Here is a 13,016-nt window from a genome sequence, read left to right on the forward strand (position 1 = left end):
GTCTTGTAGAAAAATAAATAGATGATTAGATTTCAGAGCCTGTGATTTGTCTTATGAATGACATACAATCTCTCCGTATGATGGTCCATGAAAATATCTATTAAGACATTATATATAATGAGAGTGTTTTGATAGTGTCTTTGACAGATCTCTCATAAATTTGGGATACTAGTAGTGACTGACGCCTTTATAAAACCAATGCCTTTTTGAACTTTTTGCATAGATATCCTGCATCCAGCATGTTTTCTTAATAGAAAAGTTCAGATTTAACCTTAGGGATCCAATTATATAGGAATATGATATGTGCCTTTTACCAGTTCCATACATAACTCCTGACACATACATTCATTATTAAGACAAATTTAGTAATAAAAGAGTCCCAGAAACCTGCTGGTGAATATTTCCTGCAAAACTCGACAATTGGTGTGCCCTGTGCCCTCCCCATCACAATTTATTTCGCTGCTTTCCTGATGGTCAGGTTATCAAGCAAGGAAAGTATCAGCCTCCAGCCCCAGTTTGTGTACCTATTACACAGCAGGCAAATGGTGTAATAAACAGATAATAAACACAAAAAAGGACAGGATGCCATAAATAACAGAATTTAACAAGATGGCAATCTTAATAGGAAGGGATTTGAAATTTTGAAATATGTGGTATAGACACAAAGGATCCTTGTATGGAAATATAATGACAGATAAAGGCGAAATGGCTCATCTAGTCTCCCCAGGAATTCCATCAACTGAGATGGGGAGGGGAAAATCTCATAGGCTTTCCTCTTATAATTATGTAGATAGACATTTTATGATGATAATTTAAGAAAGAGGTCAGCTCTAGGGCCAATGCCATAACATAACATAACATAATTTTATTCTTCTATACCGCCACAATCTTACAATTTCTAGGCGGTTTACACCGAAGAGAACTGGACAATCGGCGAAACACAAAATATAAATAGTAAAAGTACATGTTTCTCAAGAGTAGTCAGAATAGAATTATTAAATTTAGTATGACTTCTGTTTAGGAAATAAATCTTTCAAACAATGCAGTCTTAATTTGTTTCCGAAATGCGCCATAAGTCAACTTGGTTCCATTGATGTAATTACCTAACCAAGACTGCTGTTTACTTGCTTGAAACATGAAAGTTCTATCCAAAAAGGCCTCAAATGCAAGAATTCCCTCTTAATAACAGGAGTCTTAGGAGAGATTTTAGGAGAAATTATCCCACCATTTCCATTTGACTCTATAATGTATGAAACAGAAAGTAGAAGAGGCACAAGGAGGGTTATGAGCTGAGACAATCATGAAAGTTTTAAAAGAGCCAAAAGTGCTTGAAATATTTTATTCAATAGAGATCAAGCTTCTTCCACTTTAGAGACTGTGGGATCTTTTGGAGAAGCAGCTGGGAAAGGACAAGCAAATAAAACCCAGAGATGACAGAAATAGCCACAAATTCAGCTCTCAGAATAAACAAAGAGGTGAACACCATAGGCAAAGCAATTCTGCACTCAAAGCCACTAAGGACATGAAATAAAATTAAAAAATGATCCCATGCTAAATACTAAATCAACAAATTTAAATGCGTCGCTTAGCCTTGCAGAGACAATTTTATCCCAAAGATGTGTTCTGCATAGTAATGAAATTTTAAAATAAGTACTTAAAATAACAAGCCTAGTGGAAAAATATGTTAATTCATAGGGCAGTTCAAAAAGACTCAGTCCTAATATATTAGCTTTTAAAATGCATAAGAGCCCTTGTAAATCTAAATACAGTAAATCAGAGCATTTTTGTGCTTTTTTTTTCCAGAAGCTTCTATAGGGATCACACTGATACACAGAAAGGAGCCTATTTAATAACTTGACTAAGGTTTTGAACCTAATGCAAGAACCAAAATTAAAGTGTATTAAGTGCAAAACTTTTATATTAACTAGGGCCATTTCCAGCTCTTTGGGGAAGGCAGTAATGCAGGTAATGCAGGGGAGTAGTTGCTACCATGTATTAATAGCCAAGCCACAAATGCAGCTAATAGGAGCATTTTCAAAACACAAAAACATTTTAAAAAATGTCTAAATTGATACATGGACATTTTCTCAGCAAAATGTCCAAGTGATGATTTTCGAAACAAATATTTTACACATCTTGTAGGAAGTTCACCCTCCAGGACATCTACCTCATAAAAGGGCGTGTTAGGGGTGTGTTTTGGACAGGATTTGGACTGGCATAGACTTGGTTGTCTTGCAGCAATAATTGAACCTTTTGCAAGACATCCTGGATAGAACAAACGTTCTGACCTAGACCTGTTTTAGAAGTATCTAAATGCCAAAAAGGTACCCAAATAGACCAGATGACCACTGAGTGCATGAAGGTATGACCCAACCAGACTCCCCCAGTGGTAACTGACCCCCTCCCACCCACCCCCTCCCCAAATATCTGAATGAAACAGTACATACCTGTGTGTAGATCAGCAGCACCTGGTATTGGAAAGCCTAGTAGAATTCCACACAGGTGTCTTAAGTAGCCTGGTAGGTGGACTAGCAAATCAGAGAGGAGAAGCCAAAACACATAAGTCACTCTAACCAAAACATTTATGATGAAAAAGCATGAGCCCACCAAAACCCTTCTATATTGCAATGTAGGTACCACCTGCAGCTATAAGGGCTATTGGGTGGGAGACAGGTGGGTATAGTAGGTTTGGGGTGAGGTTTGGAGGGTTCCGCATAAATTATAAGGGGTATATGGTGAAATATATATCTGGCACCCTTTATGTGTAGTTTATAGCAATGCCCTCTAAGGTGCCCCACTGCTCTGTTGGGGGATGTCTGTGTGTCCAGCCCATTACAGTGGTAACTCTTCTCACATCTAAATGGTGCTGATTTAGATGTTTCTAACTTGGCCATTTTTATGGTCAAAAATGGTAAATAAAGTTAGATAACAGGAGTCTTAGGAGAGATTTTAGGAGAAATTATCCCACCATTTCCATTTGACTCTATAATGTATGAAACAGAAAGTAGAAGGGGCACAAGGAGGGTTATAAGCTGAGACAATCATGAAAGTTTTAAAAGAGCCCGATCTTACTCGGCGGGGGGGGGGCACGATCGCCGGGGCAAGAGGGCTTGGGCTCCCTCTTGCCCCGGTGTTGTGTGTTTGGGGGGGTGATATATCGCGGCAGGAGAGATGCCTCATCTCCCCTACCGCGATGCCATCACTCCTCTACCTGAACTGCCGCGACCCACAGCAGGAGAGATAGGGCATCTCTTCTGCCGCGGGTCGCAGCAGTTTTGGTAGAGGAGTGATGGCATCGCGATAGGGGAGATGAGTCATCTCTCCTGCCGCGATGGTTACGGTGGATGGGTGGGTAGGTTGCCAGGCTGCTGAACTGATCGCGCCAGCGGCCATCAGCTCAGCAGCCCCTTTTTCGGCACTTAGACCTGGTTTGACTTCGTCTAAGTCAAAAAGGTATAAGTGCCGACTAGGCAATCTGCCTAGGGTTTTGGTTATACCTGCTGCACGCCTAGGTGTTGGTCGGCCCACCTCCCGCCCACCGCCCGCCCTTTCCCCTCCTCTAAAGGCCTAAGCTGGTTTTAGATATGTCTAAAAACCAGCTTTGGTTATGGGTACTTAGACGATCAGGCTTTTTGATCGTCCAAGTAGCCATTTAGGACACTTTTTAGACGTTTTTGATTATGAACCCCATACTGTATAAGAGGCTTTGAGATGCTAAGTCTCCCCAGCCTCAACTGCTATCTTTTCCTTCCTGCTGAAATCTGTTTGCCTGCCAGAATACTGCCTTGCCATGTCTGTGGCAGCAACAAGAAATAGAAACCATCACTTTTCCCTCCCTGCTGCCTACCCATTCTCCCAGCTACTTAGGTAGCTACTTCCTACCCAACTCCATGACACTAAACAAAAACCAGGTGCAGGGCCACATCCCCAAGCATGCCACTGGTAGCTCTAGCCAGTCCTATCCCTATGATGTACACTAACTTACTGTTTTGGAGAAGCTCTTTTCAGTCCTGCCCCTCTGGAACAAGAAATTACCTAATAGGGGGAAGGACCAGCAAGAGATGTCAGCATCATGCATAAGGCTATGGCCTTATGCCTGGTTTTGGTTTGCAATCAAAGAAATGGGGAAGCAGGGGGAAAGTGGCAGGGAAAAGGAAGTCATGGATCCTATTTCTTGTTGATACTTGTTATATGCATACATTCATGCATAATTACCATTATTCAAAACATTTATGAGTGAAATGGGTGCATAAATGTTAGTACGCCTTCATAAAACATCAGCACCCGTTACCATGGCATCAACAGCAGCAGAAGATGATGTTTTATGAAGGTGTTTCATTTTGCCACTGGAAGGGGAGGCCACTCAGTGGGAGATCCATTTTCTGGAGGGAGTGTGGGAGATGAGCTGCAAAAGGTGGAGACTTGGCAGGTCTGTAAATGAATGAATACAATAGAAATTGCTCCAAAAACAAACTAAAATGAAAAATTTTCCTCTTCTTATGCCTACGCCTCAACTTCATTCCTAAAGTTCCTAGAGTTCTCTACTGAGACCTTTTGGAAGGCAGACCAAAATGGATACTTCCTTTCCTGTTCCTAGATTTCCTTGACCTTTAGGACCTTCTACTCGGGGCATTCCCCTTGAACCCCAGAAAGGTGGGATAAGGAAGGGCAAAACTCCGCTTTCTACACAAGATTTTGTACTCATAAATTATATCACTAGGATCTCCCTCTAAGAGCCACAAGTCACTGCTAACAGCAGTTTAGTCTTTGAAGCCAAAACTATATATGGACAAGAAACACAATGTTAACTGCTATATAACTAGAAGTGGAAATTGGTGGCCCTATCGCACTACCTTAGTGAGTGCACCAGGTCACTAGGGTGATGAGCTTTATTGATTAGAGTGGAACCCCGTTTTATATTTTTACTGGTACATATTCAACGGGAATGTTTATTCATTTGGAGCAACATAGGCAATATCAACCACATTTCTTGTGTCGTTTCATGTCATTTATGGCCTGAAACAGGAAAAGATAAAAAATTTCAAGTTTTTCCTGTGTCGGATAGTGTGTGTACCCTTTCTGATATTACCCCTTTCCCCAACAAAATAAAAGCACAAAATGAAAATTTTGGGGTAGTGCACCCCTAATATTCATCCCAGGCGCCTCATTCTCATAGAGTAACTTTTCCTGAGGTCATATATATGGAAGAAAGCTGAAATTGCCTTATTTTTCTCTCTTTGGGTTTCCTTCCCTTTTCTTGACTTCCATACTATCACCATTAACTGGTTGACACCTCCTTCTCCTCTTGTCTTTTTATGCACCTTCTCAGGTTGGAGACCAAATTCTAGAGGTGAATGGCCAAAGTTTCCTCACCATTCCTCATGATGAAGCCGTGAAGCTGCTGAAGTCATCACGACACCTCATGATGACTGTGAAAGACGTTGGGAGGCTGCCACATGCTCGTACCACTGTGGATGAGACCAAGTGGATCACAAGTTCTCAAATTGGAGATACAATGGTAGTCTCCTCAGCAGGGTAGGAATATTCTTGAAATATTTTAAAGCAATAACACCACCATCACCATTAGGATTTCCAAGCCATTATCTAGAATGCAGAGTGGGCTAGAGATCCTGGGGAAAGAGATTGAGATAGCCTTCGGCTATCTCTTACCAGTTTCAGTCCTGAGAGGTGCTTAATTCCATGTCCTTGTCTTGAATCTAAAGTCCCTAGGGTAGTTAAGAATAGAGATGCTGTCCAATACACCAGTGAAACAGGTTTGCACCAGTTCTCCATTATTACACTCATCTGGGCATTGTCAGAAGGCAGCTCTTAGGAAGGGTAGGCTATTCAACTGTCCCCAGTCATGGAGGTTCCCAGTGCCCACTCCTCCCTATTTAAGAAACCCATGAACATGCCTTCCTTGTTCTGTTGTTTTTAGTGGCCCTCTCAAAACCATTCTGGACTTGTGCAATAGTTTAATTTTGTCCCATAAGAAGAAGAATACAAAAGCCTGGATTGTTTCAGGATAATACTAAAATCTGCCCGTCATAGTAAATGACTGCTCTGTAGATAGATTTTTGTAATCTTGCCATTCTACTTTCAATTTGTCCCTATACTAGTCTTTGCTTTTGTGCATTGCTTTTCACTTGGTGTGTGCAGACACACTCAGAATGCTTATTTTTATTGCTTTGCAGGCTCACTGGGAATCACCCAGCAGAGGCAACAGTAAAGGTAAGACTTCTAAGCTCTTTTTTATGATAGCTTTGGACACACTGCGCTGCCGCTGCTACCCAAGGCTAGGTACTAATAAATATCAGACAGTGATACATCACCTGACAGCAGAAAACATACACTTTACTCTGGTGCCTGCAGTAAAGGTTTTGAAGGCCAGTGTGATGTTAGAGAATTGGATCTTTCCTTTATATTACACTTTCCATTTTAAGAGCTAGTGTACTTATTGTAATGTACCAACTCTGTGTTTTCCTCCTTATTCTTCATGTCCCTCTTCCTGTCCCATTTAATAATAATAATAATAATTTTTATTCTTATATACCGCCAAACCTTCAGTTCAAGGCGGTTTACAATAAGAAAAAAAAGCTGGGCATACAGTGAATTACAATAATTATCAAATGTTTCTCAGAAACATACAGATTACAAATGAATCAAACTTTTTCTCAAAGGCGGTTCAAAGTGAGAAAAGACTGAACAAACTATGAATAGGGATCATAATTATCAAATATTTCTTTAAAAATAGAAAAATGCTGTTAAGTCAAATATTTTTCAAACAAATAAGTTTAAAAATTTTTTTGAAATAAATAAAATTGGGTTAGGGGGATAAGAGCATTCCAATAGGAATTCATTGCACTAGCCTGAAATGCTAAGGTTTTCCCTATAAATCTCTTATTACAACATGCTTTTACTGAAGGGAGCATAAACCAGCAGGATCATCATGTATTCTTGTTAGAGTTATAGAATTCAAAGTGGGAAGAGAGGTAGGTTGGAGATAGTCCAAATAAAACTTTAAAACAGAAACAACCAAATTTGAACATAATTCTGGTCTCAAATGGTAATCAATGGAGCTTTAAGTAGTAATAGCTTACGTGATCATGTTTTTTAAGGCCAAAAATCAGGCGAACTGCTATATTCTGTACTATGCTTAACCTACTAAGGGTTGTTTTTTTTAATAAGAACCTAAGTAAACAATATTACAGTAGTCCAATGTAGACAAGATTGATGACTGAACCAGTATCCTAAAAGACGCTGAGTCAAAATATTTTTGGTGGTACATAGCTTCCCTAGAATTGAAAAACATTTTTTAACCGGTAGGTTGGTATGAACATTAAATGATGACGACTGATCTAGCGTAATGCCTAATATTTTTATCGTGGTAGCTATAGAATACTTTTGACCATTTAGATAAAGTATATTTTCAGTGATTTTATCATTGGGACTAGCAAGGAAAAACTTTGGGCTCCTTTTATCAAGCCGCGCTAGCGGGATTAACGTGCATGACTTTTCATCATGCGCTAACCCCTGCACTGGCCAAAAACTACCGCCTGCTCAAGAGGAGGCGGTAGCAGCTAGCGCGGCCAGCGGTTTAGCACATGGCATTACACGCGTTAAACCGCTAGCGCAGCTTAAAAGGAGCCCTTTGTTTTTTCTGGATTGATCTTCAGTTTGAATTTAGTAGCCCATTGCTCTATTTGTGCCTGGATAAACGATATCTGATTTTTTACTTCAGTCATAAAAGATGTTAGAGGAATAAGTGTTGTTATATCATCGGCGTAGATATAGAATTTAACCTGTCATCCTATTACACATAACAGTATTCCAGTTCTATATATTGTCAATACCATGACTGAAGCCAGCACTTTCCTCAGCCAGGGACCATTCCCCAGCTCCTTCCAGAAACTGTAATCATAGGCCCTATTTCTGGCCACTAGATGTCACCTGTAACAATGACTAGGGTTACCAGATAGTCCGGATTTCCCCGGACATGTCCGGGTTTTGAAAAGCTTCCCAACAAAATTGCGTTGGGAAGGGGCATGCACAGATACAACGCGGTGACATCATTGCATCGAGTCCGTGCATGAGCGGATGTGGGCTAGAGGGCGGAACAGGGCGTGTCAGAGGCGGAATTGGGCCCCCAGGGGCTATGAATACAGACTGACTTGGCGATCATCCTAAAGACCTTCTACATCCCAGTGCAGAGCACTTGCCACTTGAATCACAGGGCTGGCTCGCTTCAATATGTTTTAATAATTCCCAGCAGCAGAAGTTAAGAAAGCTTCCTTACTGGCAGCCTAAGTCTTCATGTGTTTGTGCATATGTATCACTATGTGGCACCATTCCAACCCTTTCTCTATCCATCCCACTCTAGAATAATCTTAGCACTAGTTAAATTGTTCACGTTGCATGCCTATCTAGGAGTCTCATCCATGCCAGCAGAGAACTTGAAGGCACTGCACTGATCTTTCTCCTATAATTACATTTTGAAACTCACTTGACCTCACCAGCTTCCCAGGGACTGCCAATGTAACAAATTGTGCACACTGGCCAACACTTCACCAGGCCATTTCTGTCCTACTTTGGTAGAGGAACAGCTGAGTGAGTTAAGAAGAAGAAGGAAAGCCTAGTTTCAAATCCCAGTGCTGCACTAACTGATCTTGGGCAAGTCACTTAACCCTCCATTGCCCCGGGTACAAGTTTAGATTGTAAATCCTCCAGGGATAGAGAAATACTTATTGAACTTGAACTTCTGAGAAAGATGTGAGCTAAATCCAAAATCCCTTCATGTTGACAGTTTGATTTAGAAGGGTCAGAAAAGTGAACAGAAAGCATGTCCCAAAGGTTGTGTCACAGCTTCTGAGGGTATACTTAATGTGACCATTTATTTTTTTTCTCAAAATGGAACAGGACCCTCCCCCGGACCCCCTGATCCTCCCTCCCCCCCTCCAGATCCTCCCCGGACCCCGTTACATATAGTGCAAAATATAGACAGCAGATATAAATTCTCAAAACTGATACATTTTGATCGCTAAATTGAAAATAAAATAATTTTTCCTACCTTTGTTGTATGGTGATTTCATGAGTCTCTGGTTGCACTTCCATCTGACTGTGCATCCTTTCTTTCTTTCATTTCTTTCTTTCTATCTTTCTTTCTCTCTCCCTGCCCCCCTTTCTTTCTATCTTTCTTTCTCTCTCCTTGCCCCCTTTCTTTCTTTCTTTCTGTCTTTCTCTCTCCCTACCCCCTTTCTTTATTTCTTTCTTTCTCTCTCGCTGACGCCCCTTTTTTTCTCTCTCCCTGCCCCCCCAAGCCGCTGCCACCGCTGCCGATTTCTCCAAGCTGATGCAGCAACAGGTGCATGCAGCCTCGACTACACAAGCCTTCCCCCCCTATCAATTCTGCCATCGGAGAGGAAGTTCTGGGCCAGCCAGGCAGCAATTGGCTGGCTCAGAACTTCCTCTCCGATGTCAGAATTGATGTCGAGGGAAGCTTTTGCAGTCTCCTTTTGCACAAACCTGATCTGTGCTAATCCGAGCTGTGCTGTGCTGATCTGAGCTGCGTTGGAGAAATCCTGGGCTCCGCAATCGCCTGTCCTGTTGTCCCCACGCACAGCTTTGGGATGCTCTCTCTGAAAATGGGACATTTCGGCATCCCGAAACTGTGCGTGGGGACAACGGGACAGGCGATCTAAAAACGGGATGTATGGTCACATTAGGTATACTTTTCCTTTTTGAGAGCATGCACAATTTTAAAATTATCCCATCCCATGGAACCTCTAGGTGCTTGGATAGGGTTTCCATAATCCTCTTTTATGAGGACGTGTCCTCCTTTTGGATTTTTTCAGATGTGTTCTGCGGGTTTTTTATTTGTTAGGCACATTAAAGAAAAAGAGGATATTTTCCTATGATCAAACAAACCAAAACTGCAGATATGTACAACGATGTAGGCAAATTTTATTGTGACAAGCAAACTATATATTAAAACCTTTTTACCAAACGGGGGACCCAACACGGTCCGTGTTTCGGACAACCTTCATCAGGGGTCCATGGTAGATAAAGGAAAAAACATATGTCACAACAAATATTGAAAAAGATAATATAAACGCCGAGAGTCTCTGCAAATAGTAAAAATCGCTAGCGATTTTTACTATTTGCAGAGACTCTCGGCATGACACATCATCTGTTTGGTTTTATATTATCTTTTTCAATATTTGTTGTGACATATGTTTTTTCCTTTATCTACCATGGACCCCTGATGAAGGTTGTCCGAAACACGGACTGTGTTGGGTCCCCCGTTTGGTAAAAAAGTTTGAATATATAGTTTGCTTGTCACAATAAAATTCGCCTACATCGTTGTACATATCTGCAGTTTTGGTTTGTTTGTTCCTGGCTGGGTTTTTTTTTACTGCAGACAAGGTTGGACCTATTTTCCTATGATCAACACACCTACCATATAATGAGAGAAGCCAGCTCTGGCCCATTAGACATTCTGGACATATGGGTGTGCTAAAGAAACAGAGGGCAGGATGCACAATACTCCAACAACACGGTAATAAATACCGTATTGGGAGCGATTTAAATTTACAGGGTGATGCTCAGCACAATAGCATGCAAATTACATGTATACTGTTTGTGAGGGGTTAACCCCGGTAAAAGGGGAAGGAACTGTGCCTGGCACCTGCTTAGAAGAGCAAAGCCTCCTGTTAGGCCAAAAGTGCTCTTTTTCTCCTGCCACTGCTGCTTTCCTCCAGCTCAACTGATCAGGGTTCCAGAACCATGATCAGCTGAGCCAAGCAGGGGAAGCTTCCAACAGATGAGCCGGTAGGCCTCCCCGAAGTCACCGGCTCAACTGATTGGTAGCTTCGGAAGTCCTGCCGCTCAGCTGACCGGGGTTTCCCCTGCCGGTTCAGCTGATGGCGGCTCCGAAGTCATGATTTGCTGAGCCAGCATTGTAAGCAGGGGCTGCATGCTCCACTGCGGGGTTTTTTGGGGGGGCCTAAAATGGGCGCAGCTGTTGTGCATTGCGAGTGCTAGACATACAGGCACACAATAAATGCACAACAGTTTCCTGCCAGAAATTTTTGCCATGTAACAGGGGGGGGCCATTCCCTTTTGTGTATCACAAGGAGAGCTCATTTAAATATTAATGAGCTCCTTGTGATGCATTTGCATAGGGTTCTCAGTGGCCCCCGAGAACCCTTTTGAGCGTTGGGAGGCAAGCTTCTGTGCCAGTAAGACTGCTTTTTCTTTTTAACAGGTCTTACTAGCACGGACAACTTCTGAGCACTGGGGTCAGAGTAGCATCACTGATCTCCTCTCTGTTTCCCTCTGGTTGAATCTGTGAAAGGAACTTTGCTCATGCAGCACAACTTTGAGCATATGACATGCAAAGACTTTCCCACATATCTCAGAAGCTAGCCAAAGTCATAGAGGGATTTCCACTCTTCGGATAATTATGCTTGAGCTCATACTTGGTCAAACTCAAATCCAGACATTTTTGAAAAGGAGATTGTCTACTGCTGTACTCTAAGTCAGTCATTGATTGATGGGTGTTCATTAACTAAACATCATGTATACATGTAATAAGATTAAATATTTATTGAGCAAAAGTAGCAACCAAGTTAATTTTTTTTGTGTCCTCTTTGTTGTCTCTGGAACTATGGTATCCCTATGCTTGGAAATTTGCAGTGTTGCAGAGCTGAGCATAACATCTCACAAAGACATCTAATAGAAGATGAAACCCTAAGGGTAAAACAACAATAGCAAAAAAAAAAAAACCCAACAGTAGGATGTTGGAGCTGTCCTGGACTGGGGATATGGTCTTTTCTAGTCTAAAATTAAACATGTCCAAGACTGCGCTCCTTATCTTTCCACCTAAATTGGTTTCTCCTCTTGCCCCGTTCTTTATTACTGTGAACAATACCCCATTTTCCATGTCTTGTGAGCTCACATCCTTGCCTCATCTCTCTCCTTCTCTTCACATTTCCAACAGACTGCCAAAACCTGTTTCTTTCTCTACAATATCGTTAAAATCAGACCCTTCCTTTCTGAGCGCACTGCCAAGACCCTCATCCATACCCTCATCACCTCTCACCTAGACTACTGCAACCTGCCTCTCACTGGCCTTCCGCTAAACCATCTCTCTCCCCTTCAATCTGTTTAGAACTCTGCATGTTTCATATTCCATTAATGTCACTATGCCCACATTACCCCTCTCCTCAAGTCACGTCATTGGCTCCCTATCCATTTCTGCATACAGTTCAGACTCCTCTTACTGACCTACAAGTGTATTCGCTCTGCCGCAACTCAGTATTTCTTCTCTCTCATCTCTCCCCTTATCCCCCTCCCCTCCTCATCGAATAAGTCTCTCTTATCTGTACCCTTCTCCTTTACAGACAACTCCCAACTCCATCCCTTCTACTATGCTGCACCGTACTGCTGGAACAAACTGCCTGGCTCGATATATCAGGCCTCCATCTCTGGCAGGATTCAAATCCAGACTCAAAGCCCACTCCTTTGAAGATGCTTTCAATTCCAAATTCCAACCCACCTTCAAAGCACCAACATCTATCTTATAATTCCCTCGGTAAATCCCCCACCTAAGCACAGTGTATTGATGCACCTTCTTGTCTTGTGTGTCCGTCTTGACTAGATTGTAAGCTCTTTTAAGAAACGACTTCTGTATTTTGATGTACGGTGCTGCGTATATCTAGTAGCACTATAGAAATGATTAGTAGTAGTAGTAGCCTCTGTGGAGAATTTGCAGGCAGACAGGCACTGAGTCCCTCCAGAAAGGCCTTATCTAGTTATGTATTGTGCTAGATTGCACTCAAGGTCTATTAAAACTGGGCAATAAACAGAAGCCTTACAGATAGATGAGATAGCAATAAAAGTACTTTGTTTCTCTATTTCTTGCTCACCAGCCCTCCCCTTCTGCATTTCAGATCTTTCTCGCTCTGTTTCTTTTATTGTCTCTAGTGTGTGTTTTCTTTCCAGTCTGCTTGCAGCTT

General features: G+C 41.9%; 1 protein-coding gene across 1 annotated transcript in view; it reads left to right on the forward strand.

The window, feature by feature from the left end:
- The window catches only part of LOC117368540 (whirlin-like), a 412,097-nt gene that overhangs the window by 265,340 nt on the left and 133,741 nt on the right, over positions 1-13,016 (forward strand). Inside the window, exons 6-7 of the mRNA XM_033962276.1 lie at positions 5,330-5,535; positions 8,016-8,032. Coding sequence (XP_033818167.1) covers positions 5,330-5,535; positions 8,016-8,032 — 223 coding nt within the window. The remainder of the gene's footprint in view (positions 1-5,329; positions 5,536-8,015; positions 8,033-13,016) is intronic.

This window comes from Geotrypetes seraphini, chromosome 10 (genome assembly GCF_902459505.1).
Source record: "Geotrypetes seraphini chromosome 10, aGeoSer1.1, whole genome shotgun sequence".
NCBI lineage: Eukaryota > Metazoa > Chordata > Amphibia > Gymnophiona > Dermophiidae > Geotrypetes > Geotrypetes seraphini.